This window comes from Bidens hawaiensis, unplaced genomic scaffold (assembly GCF_021521415.1).
Source record: "Bidens hawaiensis isolate Kalapana, Puna unplaced genomic scaffold, B.hawaiensis_p1.1 tig00014333_1, whole genome shotgun sequence".
Classification (NCBI taxonomy): domain Eukaryota; kingdom Viridiplantae; phylum Streptophyta; class Magnoliopsida; order Asterales; family Asteraceae; genus Bidens; species Bidens hawaiensis.
Genome location: NW_027492231.1, coordinates 83,611 through 108,784, shown reverse-complemented (window position 1 = coordinate 108,784; position 25,174 = coordinate 83,611). Strand labels below are relative to the sequence as shown.

The window sequence follows — 25,174 nt, the reverse complement described above, 5'->3', positions numbered from 1 at the left end:
CAAACAGGGCCTAAGTGTTTCATGGATACCCAACGACGTTAACGATCCTTGGAACTGATTTTCTGACACGTCTAAATAGGCTAAATTTGGGGGCAATCTCCAAAATGTATTAGTTAAGTTCCCCTTAAACTTGTTCCCACTCAAGCTCAATGTTTTTAAAGAAGGTATGGAACTCAACGTTTGCGGAAACTCACCCGACAAATCATTGTTCTGCAAGATTAAAAAATATAAACTCGACCACTTCTCCCAACACTCTAAAATATCACCCGACAAATGGTTGTTGCCCAAATCAAGAACTTCTAACATGTTTACACCACTGGAACACACCAAATTATGTAATGATCCCGTAAAAGAATTATCTGATAGTGCCAAAACCCTTAAAGATGACCCATTTGAGAGAAGGTAATTTCCCCCAAAAGTTATTAGAGGATAAGTCGAGTGCGTCAAGCGTTGCTGGGATATCCCAAATATTCCCTTGGATATGATTATGTGCCAATGAAAGTACAACAAGTCGAGGCATTATTGAAGTTAGGTTTCGGAGCAGTCTACCAATGAGTTGATTATCATCGAGAATTAGTTGTTCTAATGATGAACAGTTATAAAGAGAAGGCGTGATGGTTCCGGTAAGGTTGTTTCCGTTTAGTGCAAGTCTTCTAAGGTTTGTTGAAGAAACACGGATCCACTCCCCAGGTATGGGTCCTGGATCCAGTGAGTCCACAGGGTACAATACGATAATTACTACCACGATATGAGTAAGGCTTCCTAAAGTCCAGTGACCGGAACCTGCAAAACAGACACCGTGAGTCTTGTTACAGGAATGACAAGAGGGGGGGGGGTCTTCCTGTAACCACCATCCGGCGTGAGAATCAGTAACGTTCGTAATGAAGAAAGTACTGATGTATAAAGACTAAGTGTAGTCAGAATATATGTGAGTGAATGAATGAATCCCCACCTCATATCGTTTGACAATGTATTTATAGCCGAAGGATGATGGAAGATGATTGGGGCAGCTGTCATCTTCTAGAAGACCTTTGATAACCGCCTGGACACGTGTCTTCTTGTGATAGGTTGGGTTATACGTCCCATGTGCATGGGTATAACAACCTGGACACGTGTCACCAGCTGATAGGATGGATCGCACCCTGACCATGTGCACAGTTATAACAACCTGGACAGGTGTTCTTTGTTCATTGGTTAGTATGTCGCGTATTCCCCAAGTAAGAATCATGAGCCTTTCTTCTAGAAAGTATTTGAATGGTGACAGCTGTCCTACTGGCACTGTCCTCCAGTTATTTGTGCGGACATACGTCCTGTCTTGCGGATGACTTTTGAGGACGCCAGGATGCTTCCGCGTGTGTTATGAGAACGTTCCTCCTTACTCGTAACATGCGGGTGGCCCAAGTGTCCCGCGGGTGGTTTATAAGAGGGTTCTCTATGACCCGAGGGTAGTATTTAAGGGTATTTGGGTCTTTTTGGTACCCTACCTCTACATTTGTCAACGGTGGAATAAATCGTGAAAGCTTCCACCCAGTTGACAGTCACCGAGGGCAAGGGTATCCAGCAATGTAAGATTCGCAATGAACTTCGGAATTCCACCTTTTTTAACTTTGTTGCTCAAGGCAAGAAAGCTTAGCATGGACAATGAACCCATTTCATCTGGGATTTCGCCAACCAGATTATTGTAACTCAAGTCAAGGACTTGGAGGTAGGCGCAATTCGTTATGGCCACTGGAATGTTTCCCGTGAAAGAGTTATTAAAAAGACTTAGTTCTCGTAATCTAAAAAGACGTCCAATTTCAGGTGGAATTTCACCAGAAAATGAATTGCTGGAGAGTCGGATGGCCCTAAGAAAGCTTAGATTTCCGATGGAAGGAGACACCGTACCAATTAAGCCTCCGAATGAGAGGTCCAAGAAGGTTACTCTTTGGTGGCGGGCGCTGCAAGTAACGCCTTGCCATCGGCAGAAACTAGTTGTGGTGGAATGGTTCCATGAGGTCAAGACACCTTGTGGGTCACCTTTAATCATAGATTTGATGGCAAGCAATGCCAGATGATCGCCCGTGGTGCTCGCCGTCACCGTGTGGGTGGTGAGTGTGGAAAAACGCTACAAATGTAAAGAAAAATGGTCGAGAAAAAAGTAACCACTTGCCACTCATTTTTGCTGTTTCGTACTTTTTTACTAATTATCATGGTCTTCATGATAACAATAGTATATATATATATGTGTGTGTTTAACATGCATCTCCTACTTTATTCAATCTATTATTATTACTGTATATTCCATTTATTTTCTCTACCGCGTGAAATGATGGAATTGGCTGTACGATTATAAATGTGAAAGTGAATGGCAGGAAATCAAAATCATCCGACGACTAAAACAGTAAAACACGATGTTCAAACGTTGACTGGGCTTGCTTTTCTTTGGAACAGTAGCTCTCAAACCATTGTCTTCACTTTTCTTTTATTATTAAGAGCATCAACAAGGGACTACATGTCTAAAGTTCCAAATCTATGTGTCAACCTGCAAACTTGAAGGGAACTCAACCACACCATTGTGGAGCATGAATGATTGTTGCAGGTTTGGTTATCCAAACTTGCTGCAAACTTGGAATATGGGCCCTCCCTCTCACTCATACACCCATATTATGTAATATTACACACATGCATACATATTTAATATATTACTTTTGCCAGTGTAAAAAACTTACCATGGTGTCAGAGGGTGTTTTGATTGTGCTTTTAGAAAGAGCGTATTGACTTACTTATTGGATTTCTTTTTAAATCAATAAGCTAATAAGTTGTCTAGTTTCTTTAGCTTTCTCATTTTGACACAGGTTAAAAAGTTTTCTAAAAGTCACAAAACATGGCTTTTTGTTCTAATTTTGGCTTTTTGTTCACCTTTTTTTGTTATTATACCTGAATAACTAAGTCAAACACTTGACCCGTTTACTAGTTTCTAGATAGATATACATTAGATTCACGATTAATATGAAATTTAGGAGAGATTTGTATTTCATATATGATTCATCCAAGATTTCCCAACTACTAAGAAAAATAAAAATAAATGGTTATACTACTGATTGAAAACATATATATGGGAATCATTGAATTGTTCTCTACATGTAATTTGTGAACGTAAATATTATTTGCATCAGTTCAAATGGTTGATAAACTTTCAAAGTTAGACTTACTATGTTATTAAATAAAAGTATAATTGTTCTAGGATTCATATATAAAAGTCATATATAAAATATGCAATTAGTAAATGCTAAAAATGAGATGTGATTACTGTCTTAAAGGATAAAGGGTTGGACCCTTATTTATACCTGACCCTTCTATTGTTTAGCGGGTAGGGTATCAGGTCCACGTTTCTTCCTAAAAGGGTAAAAGGTTTGGGTAGGGTATTAGGTAAAATGGTCGGGTCTTACCCTTTGAACATACCTACTTGAATCTGCACCTATACGACTCGTATATGTTCTATACGAGTCGTATAGGTGCAGAGTCAAGTCAATTTCGGTCAGGAGTGCCAGGTTTTATTCCATTGTACCGTATAGCCTCTATACGACTCGTATAGGCTTTTTCCTGACAACTTTAAAATTACAAAATATTAAAAATAACATCCGAGTTGGTTATAAAACATAAACACGTAATTTAATAGTAAATATTTTGCTCCATACTAATCAAACAACCTACGAACAACATGAGCGTTTTGGTGTACGCCTTTTTAGATGTGGTCATGCGATCTATTCGGGTTGACACATGTATGAGTTATCTAAGCTTCTGAAAATTAATTGCTATAAAATAATTACGATTGTTGATGTAGATATTTTGACTGTGTTAACTTAGCTTTTGAAATATATCATTTATAAAATTATAGTCATTCAATGTCTTATAGATACATGACGAATGAAATAGAGATTACTGGGTGAGGAATTATATAATGTATTTAAAGATTATATCTTCAATTTTTTTGCTATAATTAATTTTTTACTTTATGTCCTTTATTTACCTAACATCTTAAATATATATAAACGTAACATCCTTACATTCTCTCAAGCTACCAGATTGTTTTATTTGTAAATATAAGTTTTTCATGCATTTTAACTGAATTCACGGATATGGGTCTCATCAAACCCCATATAACCCTTAAACAAGATATAACATCTCATTAAATTAAAGTTAGTCTCACCAAATATTTGATATGGAAATTCTATAAAATAGGAAAATACTAAACAGTTAGTATCCGATTTTTTTAATATATTATTTATAATTAAAAACAATTTTATAGTAAAATAAGTAAGCGGCGATGGGTCTCACCAAACCCAGAATGCTTTTAAAACGGGTTATAACATCTCATTTTTTGTGAAACCATTTAATTTAACAACGTGAAATTTTCGAGTTCAAAGTATCAACTTTCCAAAAGTCTAGGGACTAAAATTGCCAAAATCCAAACTAGAGGGTTAAAAATGAAAATATAATTTTCCTGACCCATCGCGCTACGCGATGAGTTAGAAGAGACTCCCATCACGATACGCGATGGGGTGTCTGACAAATTGTGACACGTGTGCCACGTGGCACACGGTGGCACTATGTGCTGCCACACACGTGGCAACCCTGCTGCCATGTGGAGTGGCGCCTGCCACGTGTCAACACGTGACAGGTCTACGTTGTGAGTCAGCAGACCTATATCGCGGTAGGCGATAGGTCTGCTCAGGGACCCATCGCGTACCGCGATGGGGTCCAAAATATCGCCTATAAATAGCAGCCATGGGGTGTTCATATTTTCACATCCAAACCTGCTCTCCCTTCTCTCTACTCTCTCTCTAGAATATACCTCGAAGTTCGTACCTTGTTTCCTCGATAAGCGTGCCACGATCCCTCGTTTGTGTATAACGTTTCCTCGAAGTGCGTGCCACCCTCCACCCACATACCAAGATGGTGTTTGTTGAAATGGCGATGAGTCTCGATAAGCATGCCATCGTGTGTTGAAGTTGGCATTATCGTTTGACAACCAAAGAGATCAAGCGGCGTTGGAGTGCTGCTCAAGTCCCTAAGATTTATAAACGCCAACGAGGTTAGGCGTAATAATGAATTCAATATAATTCAATACTATATTCAAGGCATAAGCCTTAAGTCGAGGTTATACTCGATACCTCGATAAAAGAAAATAAAACATAACAAAGAAATGAATAAAAGAATGAATATTGAATATTGTGATTACATATATATGTGTGTAAGTATATATGTATATATTCTTTGTTATGAAAATATTATTTAATGAATAAAGAGTATTCTTAAATAATAAAAGAAAATGATTACGTTTCTTAGAGAAGAAGAAACGTCGGGTTTTTATTATAAACTAAAGGTTTATAATTTACTTTTAAACTAAAGGTTTTTAAGTAAAAGAAAATGAACTAAATGTTCATCGAGGATTGAGATAAGACTAAAGGTCTTAAGCCAGATCGTGTATCTGACTAACAAATGTTTATACTCGTACTATAGGTGCGAGATAAAGAAGGGAAAGACCCTTGGACGGTGAGTGAAGCCGATCCTAAAGAGATAAGGTGAATACGCCCCCAAACTTTTAAACTTGTTTTTAAATAAGTCAAACTTGTTATATGAAATTGTTTACAAGGAACTATGTGTTCCTAAAACCGTTATAACTATGGGTATAAACCTAAACCCTCAGGCTGTGGTATACGTATGTCTGGATCCTTACATAGGTGGTACTATGTGATGTATGGGCATGGTCGCACCACCCTTGGTCGTAGGACGCTCTCCTGCAGGGAGTACGACCTTATGTGTATATTTACGGGTACTTAATTAAGTCGAACGCTACGGTGTTTGCTGAGGTGACCTAGAGTAGAGGCTCATATTTATAATGTGTTATTTGACTTTGTTATTCCTAAGCCACGTTGGGCCGGGGCAGGCATAGCCTCGAGGGGTAATAAAGTAAAAGAAGTTATTTTGCGTCAGCGTGTTCACCAGCATTCGTTGCTGACGTATTTTCTTACATTTTGCAGGTGAACAAGTTTAGCACTTGGAGTGACGAAGTGCTTATATATCCGATGGCTCGGATTTTATTTTGTATAAACATAAATGGTGGTTTGTAAACATAAACAAGTAATTTTTTTTTAACAACTCTGAACGGGTGTTTTATAATCCCGTCTTTGAATGTATATATAAAAGTTATGTTTTGATCCTTAAAGTTTTATAAGTCTTCCGCAAATTAACGCAACTCTGATTTATTTGCACTTGTGGTACCAACTGTTGGGTCACGCTACTAGGCCTAAGATGGGGTGTGACATTTAATCATCTAATCTTAAGTATATTATTAACTTTCTTACAATAAATAAAATTAAAATCCAAAAACTATATAAATATTAGAAGCAAATAATGTAAACCAACCCCATGATACGGAGGAGAAAAACTAGTATTACAATAACTAAACGCACAAAAAACGGCATCCTTATTGATGGTGTTTGATTCTAGAGTTCACCATGAAGCTTCCATGGGTGATTTTACTCCCTTAGGTTTTATATGTGAAACTATATGCATATAGAACAACTAATATATGGTAACTACAACTTGATTTAAAATTGTCCAAAGCAAGAAAAAGACAATGATCCCCAAGCATTCACAAACTTTCACCAACGTACACCACACATTGCGTCGATGAATGCTAGAGGTGGCGAGGTCATTTACTAAACTGGTCATATATAAAAGGGTTTGCGGGTCGGCATATTTACTAAACTAGTTAAACAAGTCAACCCAAAGACGACATGTTAGGCTAAACATTTCAACATAAACACAACTCATTTATTAAGTCGGTTAGGTATGGAAACCCAAAAGTTATTTATTTTTGTGTCACATTTGCATTGGTGATATAATATGATTAATATCAGTTTTGAATAACTAGATCTACTCTAAATCAAATGAGAAAAGGAAATGAACATTGACTAGAGCTATGAGGTCTGAGGTACATGGTTGATGAAAACTATTCTGATTTCGGGTAACATAAACCTCAAGTCTCCAAAGAGTGAAGCCCCTAAACCATGAGGCTTTAAAGAGGCACCACCCTCGCAGGTCTGGACGACGCCCAAACGGGTCCAAGCCTCCAAGGGGCTAAGCCTCTGCAGGATGTCGTTGAGATTAGTAACAACTAATCATTAGTGGTAGTTGTGCATCAATGGCAAATGACTATCTATAGCAAATAGCCATTGGTGACAATTTGTATCACTAGTGGTAAGTTATTACCAAGCATTAGTTACTTAGCTTAGTGATAACTTCTAAGCAGGACAATGTTTTAATTGAGACTTCCCACCGCTATAACATATAACTATAAGCAATAAAAGCCACCTTTTGTTGCATTCTTTCATGAAGACTTGCAAAGATTCAACTCGACAAGTGTGATAGTTTGACCCAAGTATAACAAAAATCATCTAGTATATATTATCAAGCAGAAAATTGTATCTTCATTTTCACAAGAAAAAACATCTTAGTTCTTTTGTAATCTTTTAATCTTATTTGATTGTTGATTTCGTCTACACGAGAAATACTTTAAACTGATAATGAAATATTCACGATTTGAAAAACTATCCGTGTTTACTGAAATACAAAATTTACAATTTTAGGCAGAACTTATCACCCTAATAAGTAATGAATACCCTATTTGATTAGTGTTTTGCTCAGCGGCAGACCAATGCTAAGGTACGGGGGTCGGTTGTTCCCATGTGAAAATTTTACGCTTATATAGTTACATGCATGCTAAAATCATGACCTACCCAAAGAAATTTTGACGCCAAGTCCACTAGAATATCAAGAACGATTAAATAACCCCCTTTAAATTTCAAGATGGACCACTAACAAAATTAAAATAGAAAATAGATATTTACAATATGTAAATCTAATATAAATAATCTGTCCCATTTAAATCTAGTATAAACATTTACTTAAATTTGAAAACCCAAACCAAACTCTATTCTCTAACCTAATATAGAAGTCCAATTCTAACACAAGCCTAATGTTGAAGTTAGAAGCCCACATGTTACGTTTAAATGATTTTTAACCTAATAAAAAAATAGTTAGGGGTGAGTCCCCGATAGATTACGACAATGCATAACATAAACTTAAATTACCCTAAGAAATGTTTTACACATCATAAAGTTTAGTTCACGCGTCATACTAAACAAGGTTTACACCAAAATCACCATGAGTGTTTACTTTTCATCACACACACACCAAGTCATCAATATTAGAGATGTATATTTCTAACAAGACATGAACCTAAAACAAAATCTTGACCATGGGTGTATACACTTTTAGCTAAACATGTTGCATTTGTGTCAACATGACGTTTTACGGATTGACCCAACTGATTATTTTTTCTTTAACCTCGTCTCATACTAAATACATTGAGATTTTTATATACCAAAATTTTAAAGTTAAAAAAGGAAATTCACATAATATTTGAAACACAACTCTTTTAATAAGCACATACGTCTTATGTTGCAAACTTCTAGATTCAAAATATTAGTATGTAATTTACACACACACATAAAAACAAAAAGGAGACAATTAAGACGGTGAACGGGTTACCGTATACATCAACCCGTAAAAATTCATGTCGTGTGTTTGACTCACAAAAACACACATCTAGAGATGAGCAAATGCTTCTGAAATCAAGATTTAAGAAAATCATGATTGAGAAATTCAAAACCGGTACCAACACTTGTATTTACTGAATTTTCACATATGATACCGTATCAAATCTCCCCCATACACACGTCACGTGCCTTCCTCTATTTTCTAGATACAAAGTTGGATAAAATATAACAATTTCAATAAAAATGTTTTCAAAGCATCACAAATATCAATTCTGCCTTGGTGGTTTAGTCTTCATTTTCGTTCACACTCTTCCCAGGTTCGAATCTCTTCTTTGTAAATTATATTTCTTTTAATTTTCAACTGAAACCCTAAATTTTCGGACATCGTCCAGATCTCCGGCGAGTATCTCCGGCTCCGGCGACCATGGATACAGATCCACCACCACCATCTTCTCGCAAGAAGTTCTCATCAACAACTAAAAACAAGGTCTCAATATTCTTATTATTATTATTATTTTAATTTAATAATTTAAGATCTAAATTGGAATCAATCATTTGTACAGCTGAAATTCACCCCCAAACCACCGAGTCAGAGGAGGCGGACTCTCGTCTTACCTAAAAGGTTCGTTTTTTTACTTTCAATTTTTTGGATTATTTATCAATCATTTAGTTTTGTAATTTGAAGTAGGTAGATTTATCTCTAAGTAATTATAAGTATAATTTTATTAACAGTGACAGCAGTGAGACTGATTCTGAAACCGACCGGGAATTAATCCGCACCGCAATCGTAAATCTCTCTCTCTTGTGTTATGAACTTATGATCACAATATTTATAATATTTTGACGGATTTATGACTTTGTTATTAATCACATCGGTTCCTTCTGTGTATGTTTGGCCTATTATATGGACTCGTATGACTATATTTTACCCGGAAACCGGGACGTTGCAGGTACAGAAAACGGTAAAAATAAAAAATCCAAGATACGGGTATGGCCCAAAAAATATAAAAAAATATCAAAAATAGATTTAAACAAATCCAAAATATATTAAAAAAATACAGTATGGAGATCTGCTCACGATTTTGAGATTGTGGAGTATTAGAAGATATATCATATAAATATGGACGATTTGTTTGCTATTTTTTCCTGCTGTCAAACTAAACTCAAGCGTCTCCTATTATAATTTAATTTATAAACATATTTTAGGAATTTGAAAAATTAATCAAAAAGCCCTAAAATTTCAAGGAAACGTTTCAGAAACTTCTACGACGCCGTACCCAAGCCTGGAAACTTATAGCATCCTGTCCCTGATTTTCAGAAGCGGCCGGGAAACGTTTCGGCGGCGTTTCCCCGGCGTACCTGTCCTCGCGCCGTCCCCGGGACGGGGACTACACTATGTTTCGCGTTTCCGTGCTTCCTAGGTCCTATGACCATTTTTTGCATTTCTTATTGATTATATGGGTCGTATGACACATTTGACAAAGTGGTGTCAAGACGGGATAGTGTGTCGGTGGTGTTTGTTTAGTTAAACCCCTTTTTAGATAAAATTATTCATATCTACTAGGGGTTCAAACCAACTCGGGCTCGGCTCCTTACAATATATATTTCTAAAGCTCGAGTTCGGCTAGTTTACCATTTATTAATTAATTTTATATATTTATAATTACTTTTATATAACTTTTTTTCAATTACAATTTTATATATAACATAACACATACTATTTAGTTATTTTCACATAACATTGTATATATTAACTAATTACTATAATTATGTATTATTATATATATACAATATGAATATTGTATATATGACAGGCTCGTTTAGGCTCGGGAGCCGGCTCGAGCTCGATAAGTGAAGCTCGGGCTCGATCGAGCTTTTTCACGAGCCAATCTCGAGTAGCTCACAAGCAGCTCGGCTCGTTTGTCTACAAAACTGTGTCTAAATAAATACATTAAGAGAGAAAATTCACAATATGATCATGCTAGAAGAACATCAATGTAATTATTTATTTATTTTTTAGTTCATAACATAATTCTTGTAGGTATTATTGACCTCTATATAGTGTAAGCTTGCATTTTGTACTCTGATTATGTTACATTCCTTGTGGCCTGTGATTCATCATTCATTACAAATTCCTTAATTCATCAGTCGGTTATATTTGTGTTATTGCAGGCACGCCTCCGCTCAGGAGGATCTAAAGTTGAAAAGAAATGTAATTCTTATAAAACCCTTTTAATATTTTAATCAGACTTAAGTCCAAAACAAACTTGTATAAACTTGCAATATTCCAACTTGCAGCTTCAGATAATGTGACACCATCGCAAGAAGCTGGATCGTCTAAGACTCATGACCCTCCGAAGAAAGACAAGAACACCAAAAACAACTCAAATCTGAAAGATGGAGCTGGAGCTGGATCATCCGGGAAAAAGGTCACGTTTTCATCATCAAGCGTGACAAAAGATGAATATAATGATTATATGTTGGTAGATGATGAATCTGGATCCTCAAGCAACAACTCTGAAACTGAGTATAAAGAACCATGGGTGAGACAATTTTCCTTAATTTTTTTATGGTATTATAAATAATAAACACAGTTATTCATCATATTGCAATACTGTTGGATCATTTATGTTTTTGTTTTTGTAAATCACAGAATCCCCGTACATACTATCCGATCAGTATTCCAGTGAGACCCCTTGGCTCTCGAGATCCAGGTACCTTTGTAATGAATTCTCCATTAAACCTAGGAATGTGCTCGAACCGACGGTTTGATTTTATTTTTTTAAGAAACTGATTTCCAGTTTGGTTTTTTGAATCAGCCAAAAACTGAAAAAACCAAACCGAACTGATTGGAACCAAACCAAACCAAACCGAAAAACAGATTTAAAAAGAAATTTATAAGATATTCACAAATTGTGTAGCCAAAAAATTTTAGGCCCAAATGTGTAATAATCAATTACTTATTAGTTAACAAAAAAAATTCCGGCCCAAATTCATTTTTTTGGCACAAAATTTTCAAGCCCAAATGGTAAAACTGAAACCATTGTGAAAACCAAAAAAACGGAAAGTTAGGAAAAACCGAAACCAAACGCTTTTATAAAACCCAAAAGCCGATTTGAAGCCAGACCGACCCATGCATCTAGACTTGTAACGAGCCATGCTCGTTTTCATTTGTTCGTTTAACTTTAACCAAACAAGCATGAACAATTAAATGAACAGGGTTTTCTTGTTCGTGTTCGTTCGTTAAGAGTATAAACAAACAGTTCACGGACGAACATAACTGAGCTAAAGCTAATTAATGTTAAAAACAATGTGTTGATTCTAAAAAGTTATTAAAAGGAATACATTAACCAAGGTTAAACTTAAACAAATGTGAACGAGTGAGCATAAACGAATTTTAAGTTCACGAACATATATCAACGAAAGAGGCATGTGTTCATGTTCGCTCGTTTAACTAAATGAACAAACTTTTATGTTTATGTCCGTTTGTTTATTAAATAAACGAACACAAAAAAACTTCCCATCGAACAGTTCACGACTGTCCACTGAGCCGTCAGTTCGTTTACATGCACCACATGATTCACAAATAACTATATTCATTCCATTGTAATCTTCTACTTTCTTATAATTTTTCTTGCAGAGGTTCTTAACGCAGAGGAGTTCGTGAAGCAGGATGTATATGACGAGACTAAAGTCAACTCGGCTTTAGAGCTCGGACTGTCGGTTGGTCGTCTCGTTTACCACAATTTAATCTTTCTTTACTTCTCACAATTTACCAACACTGTGAATTCCTTTAATTATAGCGTCCGGATGACAGTGATGAAAATCAGATAATACTTTTCAAGCTTCCTAATCAACTCCCCGTGGACCAAATCCCGGTTAGCACAAAGGGCAAGGAGAAAGTCGGGAGCTCGAGTTCATTACAAGAAGACGGTTCTAACAAACGCGTCGGTTTGAAAGATTTGCCAAATGGGTACATCGGCAAAATGCTGGTTTACAAAAGCGGAGCAATTAAGTGGAAGCTTGGTGACACCATCTTTGATGTAAGTTTTTCATAGCTATTAGTGCATAATTGTATACTGCATAGTTTGAGTAGTTTAGCTATGCTGAGCTGTACAACTAACATAAATAACTAAAACTATGCAATATACAAATATGCTTTAATCATATTAAATCTTGTTTATTTGCCAAAATGTGTTGATGAGGTGTGTTTGTACACATTGTAGGTTTCAGCTGGTACACCTTTTGCATCTGATCGGTCGGTTGCAATGATGAATACTGAATCTAAGGATTGTTGTGTGCTCGGAAATGTCAAAAAGCGAGCAATGGTAGCCCCTGATCTGAACTCTATCGTGGACATTATTAACTAGCTTCAACATTAGTAGGACATTATGGTAGATTTGTAAACTTGGTCGACTTTGCGTATGTTTATATGGCTAACCGTTAGAATGTATGGATGTTAAATTGTTAAGTTACCTTGACATTATAACTAGTTGGAAGACCAAGAACCTGCCTTTGGGCCGGTTCTAATATCACATTAATGTATGTTTTGTATTTACAACCTATTATGGACTAGCTTTTTGAATCGTGTCGGCTCATTTTTGGATTGAAGGATTTCGAATGTACAAATTCAATAATCAGATACGACAAGAAGAATTGCATGAACGAAATTGTAAATTTGTGTGTTTCAAACAAACCAAAGAACTTTTTATAGGTGGGAAGTTATCACAAGCTAAAATGATGCAACCGTTTGTGAAAGGGTATAGTAGTTATATGTCCAAAAATATTATTAGGGCGGGGGCACTTCTCCTGGTACCCAATTCAACCCATTCCACGACCAATAAACATGTGTCATCTCACTTCAACTTAAAAAACATAAATAATCATAAAACTTATAAAATAAAAATAAACATAACAACTATGTTAAACATAGATAAAAGATAACTACTTAATTAAAAACCATAACCATAAATCTATAAGAGGATTAACCATGTTGTCTTAAAATAATCCAACAGTTAACAATTGTGAACCATGAACCGTCACAACCAACTATATACGAGAGTGTAAAAGGTGGGTTAAGCCCCATGGAGCGCCAATGTGTTAACGGGGCAAGGGCTCAACGGTGTTGGAGCATAATCAAATCCATCCAATCGAATTCAACCCACTTACTTTTTTATATTTAAAAAATTAATAAAAATGTATTGTTAGTTAAATCATTACACGTTATTCGACGAAAAAAATAGCGAAAGCCCTATGTTACGTGTCGTTGGCATACCAAACGTTTTTCACTCTTTAATTAAACCAGTACACAATACAAAATGTTAAAACATCAAAGTCAATTCCAAGTAGAGGTGCAAAAATCGGGTTTTTCAAATACCCGAGTTCGGGTTCGGGTTTGGGTTTGGGTCCGGGTATTGTCTCTAAAATCCATACCCTATGTATCGGGTTCGGGTCGGGTACAAAACCGGGTATTTGAATACCTTATTTTCGGGTATTGAAAAAACCTCATTTTCAGGTATTTTCAGGCTTATTTTCGGGTATTTTTCGAATATATATTGGATATTTTAAGGGGTTGCACCTTTTAAGATTATTTTTTCGGGTATAGATCGTGTAGTTGAAGGACCCAGTTCCGGGTATTTGTAAAACCCGGTTCGGGTATGGAACCGGTTCGGGTATTACCGTATACAAATCGGGTCCGGTACCGGGTACGGGTTTTGGTACTAAAATGCATACCCCATCCATACCCTACGGGTAGGGTACGGGTTCGGGTATTAAAACCCCGGGTATAAAAAAACCGGTTATGGGTATATTTATCGGGTCCGTTTCCGGGTTCGGTTTTTCTTTCACCTCTAATTCCAAGGCCCAAGCCCTATAAGCAACGGGGCGATCTATTATTCTCTGGGCCCATAGTGTAGCAGTAGAGTAATACCACATTCTAAAACCCTAATTTCTACTTAACAAAACAATAACATCATCATCATCTTCTTCTTCTTCTTCTTCAGCCTAACAGCAGCAGCAGCAGCAAGAACCACTATGGGTATGAATAATAACAGTTTGAATTAATCTCTCATTATTTCCATTTCCATAGCAATAATAATATACATTACATTACATTACAATTACAGGTGCGTATAGTTACGTGTCGGAGCTATGGAGGAAGAAGCAGTCGGATGTGATGAGGTTCATGCAGAGAGTCAGGTGCTGGGAGTACCGTCAGCTTCCTTCCATTGTTCGGGTTACTCACCCTACCCGACCCGATAAGGCTCGCCGCATGGGCTACAAAGCCAAACAGGTATCTACTTTGCCTTCAACTTAATTTGTTAAATTAGTTAGGGTTTCAACTCAGATCTCCATAGGTCTAACAGTGAATTCAATTATTTTGACTTAAGACTCATTTCAGCTCGTTTATTTTCTGTTAATTAGTTTATTTACATTTTAATTAGTTATATATTTTGAAAAACACAAATAAAAGAGTTAATGCTTAAAAATACACTAGGCTAGGTTTGTTAGTTATTATGTATGTGTAAACCTTGTGTTTGAAGCATATAGATTTCAACAGCTAATTGTGAACTGAGTAACTTGCAAGATATTATTTTTCAAGGGATAGTAGTTTATTGTTATTAAATTACCTTGAAAATTATCTTCTGCTGTTGATCTTTGCATAGTTTATGAACAGATTTTGTGGAATGCATTTTGTAGTATAGCATGTGTATTATAACTCATGCTTCATTAACTTATCTGTATTAGATTGACGATGCACTTTGTTATTGTAATTCTTAATTTTGTATATTGACGTTTTCTTGTCAGCACTATGTGATAATTTTTGGCCGATTACAAAGTTTTGCTTGCACTTTTCATTTTCTGAACTTGTAACTTGTCTACACAGATAAACATGTGATATATGCGTATGGTAATGTTGTCTGCTACAATTTAGGTTTTTTTATTAACTTTTTTTCGGTTGCCTAACGATGATTGTGTGTGTGTGTTTTCTTTCCTTTCTTTTTTGTTAGTTTTGTAATTTTGTTAATTTTGTAGGGTGGAAATCAGTTACTTTTGTTTTATGGTGAAATACTACATTTTGGATCTTGTTGTCTAGCTTTAAATTCTAAATGAAAATAAAATGCAGTTGAGATTAGTTATAAGTTACATATATCTTCTATTCTTATCGACTGCGGTGATAAAAAGAAACAATCAAACTATGTTAAGATTGGGAGCCTGTCAACATGATTTGCAATTTTAATGTGAAAGAAAGATTCAAAATATTGTATCACACAACAAATGAAACTGATTCAGTTCAATCCTCTACATAGTTAAAATAACACACAGTAAAGTAAGGGAAAACTATATCTGCGATCATTGTTAGACAACCGATCGAAAAAAATCTAAGCCTTAACTTGCAGCTGATGGCATTACCATAAACACATTTAATATTCAAATCAGAAATGTTGCATTTTCTGTTAGGGTTTCAAGCCTGAAATGGCGGGCAAACCTGAAATGCTGCCTTTTTTTTGTAAAATTTAAACTGGTAAACGATGTAGTTTGTGAATTACGGAATCCGATTTTTTGTGAAAAAATTTAGTTAAAAGTTCACGATTGAGTAGTTACCGTCTTTTTTTGACCATTTTGGTCATACTCTCAATTATTTTGCTCAAATCTGAAATGTGCGAGCAAATCTGAAATGCTGCATTTCTTTTTCGGATTTTTTATTAAAAAAGTTTAGTTGTTAAAAGTTCACGATTGAGTAGTTGCTATCTTATTTTTTTACTATCTTTGTCATACTCTCAATCTTTTTGCTCTGACATTTGAATCTTATTTCTCTTTTATTATTCTTAAATATGCTTATCTTATTGAATATTATCATGTTAACCATTTTATTTGGTACCAAACTCATAGGGTTACGTGATTTATCGTGTGCGTGTGAGACGTGGTGGAAGAAAGAGACCCGTCCCAAAGGGTATCGTTTATGGAAAGCCCACAAACCAGGGTGTGACCCAGCTCAAATTTCAACGCAGCAAGCGTTCTGTTGCAGAGGAACGAGCCGGAAGGAAGTTAGGCGGCCTTAAGGTCCTCAATTCTTACTGGCTTAACCAGGTAACCCTTTCTTTTGTTTAAACACATTTATATCATTTAAACTTAAATTCAACCACCAGTTAAGTTATTTGTAACAATCTGTTGCAGGACTCAACTTACAAGTACTTTGAGGTCATTCTGGTGGATCCTGCACATGCTGCTATCCGCAACGACCCACGGATCAACTGGATTTGTAACCCAGTGCATAAACACAGGGAGCTTCGTGGGCTAACTTCTGCTGGAAAGAAGTACAGAGGTCTGCGTGGAAGGGGTCACTTGAACCACAAGGCTCGCCCTTCGAGACGGGCTACATGGAAGAGGAACAACACTCTTTCTCTTCGTCGTTATCGTTGAAAGTAGTATTTTTGGGAATGTTTTATGGTGGGTTTTATCTTTTCAAGCGGTATTGTTATATGTGTTTTGAGACTTCCAGATCTTTTGCTAAAAGTTTGATCAAACGTTGTTTTTTATTGCAACTGATTTACATTGATATGTTATTAGATTTGTCCCAATCTGAAGGTGTCGTTTACTTGATTTTTTACCAGACATCGTATGTTTGACACACGCGTATATCAAGTATTTACATGATATGCTCAGATTAATTTTAACTAGCTCAACACAGCATGTTAAAATTGAATTATTATTAGTAGCTCTGTGGTGTAAATGATATTATTTACATGATTACTGCGTTTAAACGTGATATGTTGACACAATTTACTCAATGGTTAGTTAACATGTTTTATTCATATCATGTATGAGTTAGGTGTGTTAAACTTGTTTAACTCATACCTGAACGCGTCTAACTCAACTAGGTGTGTTTAACTCATACCCGAAAACATCTAACTCAAGCTTCTTGTCGAGTCATACGTAATAATTATCATGTTTTAGTAATTGATATACAAGCTCCTTTTTTTTTTTTTTGTGTGTGTGTTTCCAAATACACAAATATATTTAAAGCCAGCCCAATTATTAAATCTGCCACATTAGCAGAAATAGCCATTAGTCTCATCACTCTATCAACTTTAATCTTCTTAATTTCATCACCACTATCCTTAGAATCTGATGGTAAACTCCTAATCCTTCTTTCCTCTTCAATCCCTTCTTTGATCATCATAGATTCTATAACACACAAAAACACATATTGAAGAGGTAGGTCTCAGCAGATCCCAGTTGGACCCGCAAGACTCACCTTGAAAAGGGACGTCTGCGCAGTTGAACCCGCAAGACTCCTTAACGGACGTCTGCGCGGTTGAACCCGCAAGACTTAACTTAAAGGGACGTCTGCGCAGAGACCAACTGGATCCGCAGGACCCACCATGCTCAGAGACGTGACGTCCTTACGTGCAGTACGCAAGCTATCCCCGCAGGAAACGCCTCCCAATGGTCGACGTACTCCGCCTGTTCCCGCAGTAGAGGATACTAGCCATCAGGGAAGGCTACCCGCGCAGCAAGGCTACACGCACAAGGCACTAAACTCTCAAAATAATTCAGTAATGTCACCTGAAGAAGGAATGAGCAAAGCCGGGAATACTCCCGCCCAAATGAGCCAGTCCGTACGATACTGGAGGATCTTTTGTACTGTACCTGACGAGGTATGGACAAAAGATCTGACCAAAGATACGACAGCTCACTGACAACAGTATGACGAGCAGCACGCTCTTGTACTGTATGTCACTATTAGCCGCTGCCTACTCACCAACCTGTCGGAGGACGTGCATAGCCTGCAGTTGGTGGAACAGGAATAGTACACAGCCGGCCTGGTCACTATCAGCCGCTGCCTACCCACCAACCACCAGCATGGCATGTGCGTAGCCCACAGTTGGCAGAACAGGAACACTATTCAGCCGGCTGTACCTGCTTGGAAACCTACCTTCGGCTATAAATACTCCAACACCTTGGAATGGTATTATCTTATCTCATATCTCATATCTTGATATATTACCTGATATCTGCTCTAGTCATTCTCTTAATATACACTTATATTCAAGAGCAATCTAGTCTGATTGTCACGCCGGAGGGTGGTCACAAGGAGGTACCCCCCCTTCTCAGTGACGAGCTCACGATGTCTGTTTTGCAGGTCATCAGAAGAACCATCTTTGCCGGACCTAACCCCTCGTGGGAAACATCTACTTAACCCCCAGATTATCCGTAATCTGCCCGGGGTCGATTAGTGTTTCTTCATTGGCGCCATCCGTGCATAAAAGCTAGAACTTAAGTCTTTCAGTTTTCTCAAAACTTCTGGAAAGATGGTTAAAGTTACTCCGGTCCCAAAACCAACGAGTGACCAAGAAACCTTTGTAACCACAACCCCAGCTACTGGGGGGAATACCGGCGACTACACAGTTTTTACAAACACTACCCCGGTTACCCAAGCCGGGGCAAGTGCAGTAAATTTTACGAACACTACCCCAGTTACCCGAGCTGGGGCAAGTGCAGTAAATAATCTTTCACTGGGATTCACCGATACCCAGTTAGAGAGACAACGAACGAGGCTCCCCCGCCAAACACTCGATGAAGTTAAAGCGTGGGCGGAAGCACGTCAAAAAGAATTCCAAGCTGAGTTGGATGAACGCTTACGTTCACTCCAACAGGCTGATGAATTCGGAGAGTACTTGGACGATGATTCGGAGGAATCCGATAGTGACGCAAACCCTCGTCATAGGGCGAAAGGGAAGCGTAAGGAAACGGACTCCCAACCAAGAAGGCATTTTAGAGAAACCTTCAAACCAAAAAACGCGGGTGGAAACCCACGTGACTTCTCCAAAACATTTAGACCAACCGCTGCAAATGCGGGAACGTCCAAATTTGCAGGGGACATTGCGGAAGCAATTGCCCCGAAAAGTGCCAAACAGATGTCCAACATCGGCACTTACGATGGTATATCTGATCCAGACGATCATTTGAACAGATTCATAGCGGGGGCAACCGTCAGTAATTGGACAGAACCTACGTGGTGTTACATGTTCCAAATGACGCTTGTTGGGCCAGCTAGAGCGTGGTTCGATCGTCTACCGGTCCACCACATCTACGATTGGGCAGACTTCCAGCAGAAGTTTAGCCAACACTTCAGCCAACAAAGAAAGTATACCGAAGAGCAATGGACAATCCTCAACTGCATCCGAGAGGAAGATGAGTCTTTACTAGACTTCATCACGCGCTTCAATTCAAAAAAGCTAAGTCTGGGCACTATTAGCGAAGATCTTGTTCGCGCTGCTTTCATCCAGGGCGCGAAAGACCCAGAACTCATCCGCACCTTAACGGGTAAAGATGGCATGCCGTCCACATGGGATGCCATCATGACAGCAGCTAAACGCTTTGCGGAAACGGAGAAGCAACTGGGTAGAGATCTCCCCCAGAGCACAAATCTTTACACCCAGAAAACAAGATAAGACAACGTCCTTACCGCCCGACAAAACAAAAAGCGGAAGCTAGGCATTTGGCAGTCAAGGGTAAACTTTGACACCTCATCCGGCTTGCAACATCGGTTAGGCGGAAGGGATAACGTGCAGTCGAACCAGAACTCCAGATGGACGCCACTCACCAAAAGCGTCACCGAGATATTCGCCACTGAGAAGCTCCCATGGCCAAAGGCTCCAATAATCCGACATCGTCACAATGCTGATCGGAGCAAATACTGTGACTTTCACAGGACAAAAGGCCACAACACTGAAGAATGCACAGACTTGAAGGACATCGTCGAAGCATTTGTTAGAGATGGGACGCTCACGCACCTCGTGGCGTAATGAACGTTGAGCAGGCTAATGCGTGTAGAACCCCAGTTGGGGAAAACACGAATAAAACTGCAGCTTCAATGTCGGAGACTATATACTGCGTAAACAACGAGATTCCGAACCAAGTGCATATCGGCTCGAAAGGCTCGATGACACTCCCAAGAGCATGGAAGGGAGCTCAATTACACAGTCTGCATGTAGATCAATTCTAAACTTGTAAAAGAAAAGGCCCAGAGCCACTTCTAATGGAAATGATTTTCCTTATCACATTGACGCTGATGGTCTTACATTTATACTTAATGAACTTTCCACACTGATATGCCGGTCTTCACCGCATACATAAGTGGGGAAGTAAGTCGTTGCTTGTGGAAGGCGGCAAAACCCGCATAAACACAAAAAACGGCCAACCTCCACGCAGGTCAGTTATAGGTAAAGTTGGGTCATCCCACTAAATGAAAGTGCCGGTCCTACCCGCACAAATCATGATAGAGGAAACCGAACTAACCTATTGATAACCGCGCGTCGAATGGTTAATTTATTCAAAACACTGATATGCCCCCACCGCATAAATAAGTGTGAAAAGAAGTCGTTGCGTGTGGAAGGCGGCAAAACCCGCATAAACACAAAAAACGGCAAGAATTTCTAAGGAAAAGATGAGGAAAACCTTCACGCAGGTCAGCCATAGGTAAAGTTTGGTCATCCTACTAAATGCAAGTGACGGTTTTACCCGCACAATCATGATAGAGGAAACTGAACTTTAACCTATCGATAACCGCGCGTCGAACGGTTAACTTATTCAGAGCACTTAGAAAATATCTTCAAGGAAAAATTGAGGAAAACCTCCACGCAGGTCAGCCATAGGTAAAGTTTGGTCATCCTACTAAATGCAAGTGACGGTTTTACCCGCACAATCATGATAGAGGAAACTGAACTTTAACCTATCGACAACCGCTCGTCGAACGGTTAACTTATTCAGAACACTTAGAAAATATCTTCAAGGAAAAAATGAGGAAAACCTCCACGCAGGTCAGATATAGGTAAAGTTTAGCCATCCTACTAAGTGCAAGTGACGGTCTTACCCGCACAATCACGAAAGAGGAAGCAAAACTTTAACCTATTATCTGCCACGTTGATAGGTTAACTTATTCAAAGTACTTAAGAAATTGCTAAGTTAAACTACAGTATGCACAAGCGAATCATACATTGTTTATGCGGCAAAACAAGTGCCAAATTAAACTATAATATGCATGAGCAAGTCGTACAACGTTTATAAAGCAAGAGTGACGGTCCTACCCGCACAAAAGATTTACATTCCATATAAATTCAAGTATTACAAGAATATCCGGGTATCTACCCGCCTACAAGAATATAAATCTATACAATGTTAACCTATCCTAACAGTGGGAAGGGATCTAAAGGTTCAAGCTTCAGGGCCACTCCCTCCAAACCCACTTGTACCCGCACCATCAGTTGGCTGTGGCGGTTCAAGGAAGGTCTTAAGAATGGTTAGCCCATCATCAGCAGCAGCAACTTCGTTCACCTTCTCCACCACCGGATGCGGGAAGGCGGCATACTGGTTCACTGCTTGGTCATATACAGCTTCAGTATCCACATCATATAAAGGGAAGTTGGAAGGCGGGATGCCCTTCTCAACGAACCCTAGACCAAGCAGGAAGCCGGCCTTTTCCCCATCCTCATGAGAAGCGTTGAGGGCTGCGCTCATGGCATCGTCATATGATGTGTCCGTGAAGACCCGATGCACAACCTACAAAACAAAAATACAAGTATCAAAACCTTTTCTAAGTATAAAGAAAAGCGTGAAGACAGTATGAAGCTAAGCTTACCTGCGACAACGCTTCTCGTAGAAGCCATTCCTTGGTAACCAGAGCCTCCTGGAGGGCAGCTTGAGCTTGGTTACGGGCGCGTTCGGCTTCACTTTTGTTAAGGTTGGCAAGCAACACTTCTTTAGCCGCAGCCTCTTCGACGCCCTTTAGCTTACGCTCAGTATGGTCAAGCACGCCCCTCTGGTCCAAGATCTCTTGGAGCTTCTTGGCGTCTTCCATGGCCAAGGCATCATGAGCCTGCTGGAGCCTCTCTAATTTGGCTTTAAGCTCCTCATTCTCGATGCGTAGAGGCTCAGCAACAGCTTCAGCCCTGGTGGCCCTCTCAGTTGCGTTCCGAGCGGTTTCCTTGGCTAACCGAAGCTGTTCGTTAACAGCTTGGGACGCCTTGGAACGGGCCTCGAGACGGGCCTGAACTTCAACTTCAGGGGCCTTGAAGGCCTTCTCCTTCTCCGCAGCAACGGCGGAGAGCCTCCTGTTCTCCTCCCGGACAGCCCGCGCTTGAGCTACTTCTTGGATACGAGCTGCTTTTAACTTGTCGTTTTCACGACAAAGCAGCTCGACGCGCGGCTGCATCTGGGCTAGGAGAATCCAGATCTCATTTGTCAACCTACCCTCCTGGTAGCTTGACATTGCTTCCCCCAGCGCCCCCCTTGGGGCGGCGTGGCGCGCCCATTCGACGTATTCTACAGGCGTCCGAAGGGTTGTTCCTCGGCGGATGTTCCATCGTGGAACATACACTTCATTGGAATCCGACACTGCAAAAGCAAAAAGCAGTTAGGAAAAGATGATAAAAAATATATATATAAATTAAAATAATAAAAAGGCCAAAATAACCCTACGCACCTGTAGGGTCGACAACAGGCCGATAGCCACCAAACCCATCACCTGAACCTAAGGGATATCCATCCAAAAGGTCAAGGAGACGGGAAGGAGGCAAGGATTGGCTAGACGCCCCAACCCCAAACGTACCTGAAGGACTGAGCCGCCGTTGTCGCAGGCGCCGGAGGAGGCATGGTGGAGGTTGCCGCGGTGGAAACCAACGGAGGTGAACTCACCGGAGGTGAACTCACAACCGTGGCCGCGGAAGAACCCGCAAGAGAAATCACCGGCGGCTCAGTGATGGATTCTGTGAAAATGGCACTGACGGCCGGCGGGGATAATGTCACAGCTAGAACAGTTGGCTCAACGGGATGAGCAACTGAACCAGTACTGCAAGCAGGCGTAGCCGCCTGGGTCATCGCCTCGGGTAGGTTGACCAAACTCTGCGGCCGGGAACTTATCTACATTGTTTGATGTAGGGGGTGTGGTGGGAGGAATTCTAGCCGGTCACATATCCGACCGGCTAGATGCTCGCGCTATTACAGCCGCGAGCTTCACATACTGTGCAATCCCAGCACTATACCTATATAGAAGCTACAGACATATATCCATGTCCGTAAACATAATTCTCATGTTAATCATTGGGATGTTTGTTAACGGGCCGTATGCTCTCATAACAACCGCAGTTTCGGCTGATCTAGGGACCCACCGGTCTTTAAAAGGAAACTCTAAGGCACTTGCCACCGTGACCGCAATTATTGACGGGACAGGGTCAATCGGTGCGGCTATTGGACCGGTGCTAACGGGTTATATTTCAACCCAGAGTTGGAGTGCGGTTTTCACCATGCTTATGTTGTCGGCTTTTGTGGCCGGGTTGTTCTTGACTAAACTTGTGGTGGCGGAGGTGACGGCAAAATGTCAAGATTCACAAGGCGGCTCGAGTGGTGGCGCTCCTCCGTCCGATGCGGTTGAAGAAGTCTGATTAAAATTTTTTTGTGACATTGTGTGATTTGTGTGAATAAAATTATTTGATATTTATCAATTTTTGGTCTTGGCTTCTAAGGAGGAGCAAAGATTAATGGGCCATGTAACATTCAAATTCAATTGTTTTCTTCCAGGTTTTAAGTTGTGGGAGATGATGTGTATATTAATGTTTGTACATGTAATAATAAAATCATGGTTCATATTACTAAATTCTTTTTACTACCTCCATATTTCAATTCTACATATTAACGAATTTTAGTGTAGCATTTTGTAGATATTCGTTAGATCGGTCACTTGAGTGTCAGATACAAATATAACACATATAAACATTGTCACATCGATCTATGTAGATTTTTTCCTGCATGTAACTAAATCTTAATCATAATTCAAAACATAAAACAAATAGTATTTGGCGGTTTAAATTTCAAAAAGTTCAGCTTTAAAACACAGACCGGTGATATGGTGATATGAATATGTGATATACGGAGTATCTTTTTCGCAATTTCATAATTAAGTTATATGTTATAAATAGTTATAAAAATGCTGTTTAATATAAATAATCCCTTTTTGCAAAACCTGGAAAAGGAAAAAATGATATGTGGATTTATAATATTTTTCAATGCACATCAAATTATCAAGTTGTACAAGTACTAGAGGTGTACAAAACCGGGTTTTTTCTCTAACCGGACCGGTTTGGGCCTTGCATATTCGAAACCGGTTTGGTTTAGAATCCGGTTTAAACATATATAACTAGCCAAACTGATCCGGACCGGTTTGGTTTTATTTTAAACCGGTTTTAGCCGGTTTAAACCGGCTTAAGACAAAAAAAAAACGGTTTTAAAACCGGTTTGAATATGTGATAACCAAACCGCTATACGAACCGGCAGTTTGGTAGAAACCGGTTTTAGAACGAACCGGTCCGATTTGGTTTCCAGTTAACCGGTTCCGGGTCATTTTTTATTTGTACACCCTTTAACTAGTACTCTAGTAGAGTACTAGAGTAGATGAGTAATAGATAGATAACCAGGTATTTTTGGGAAACGGAACCGGTTCCGGGTATGGTAAACAAAAGTCAAAACCGGGTCCGGGTAGGAACCGATTCAAGGTATAGTCAGGTATT

The 25,174-nt window shown here is 39.0% G+C and overlaps 2 protein-coding genes and 1 pseudogene across 2 annotated transcripts; all 3 read left to right on the top strand.

Annotated features, from left to right (window-relative positions):
* Positions 1-8,880: 8,880 nt before the first annotated feature.
* LOC143546285 (uncharacterized) lies at positions 8,881-13,099 on the top strand. The gene is made up of 10 exons (XM_077037982.1): positions 8,881-8,923; positions 8,999-9,093; positions 9,170-9,228; positions 9,339-9,393; positions 10,779-10,818; positions 10,905-11,149; positions 11,260-11,320; positions 12,247-12,329; positions 12,410-12,649; positions 12,833-13,099. Exons 2-10 carry the CDS (start codon positions 9,031-9,033, stop codon positions 12,974-12,976), a joined length of 990 nt encoding a protein of 329 aa, XP_076894097.1. The 5' UTR covers positions 8,881-8,923; positions 8,999-9,030; the 3' UTR covers positions 12,977-13,099.
* Positions 13,100-14,530: 1,431 nt separating this feature from the next.
* LOC143546304 (large ribosomal subunit protein eL15) lies at positions 14,531-17,186 on the top strand. Its single transcript, XM_077037999.1, has 4 exons — positions 14,531-14,643; positions 14,732-14,898; positions 16,500-16,697; positions 16,785-17,186. Exons 1-4 carry the CDS (start codon positions 14,640-14,642, stop codon positions 17,028-17,030), a joined length of 615 nt encoding a protein of 204 aa, XP_076894114.1. The 5' UTR covers positions 14,531-14,639; the 3' UTR covers positions 17,031-17,186.
* Positions 17,187-23,512: 6,326 nt separating this feature from the next.
* Positions 23,513-24,258, top strand: LOC143546271 (putative glycerol-3-phosphate transporter 1 pseudogene; annotated as a pseudogene).
* Positions 24,259-25,174: the final 916 nt, after the last annotated feature.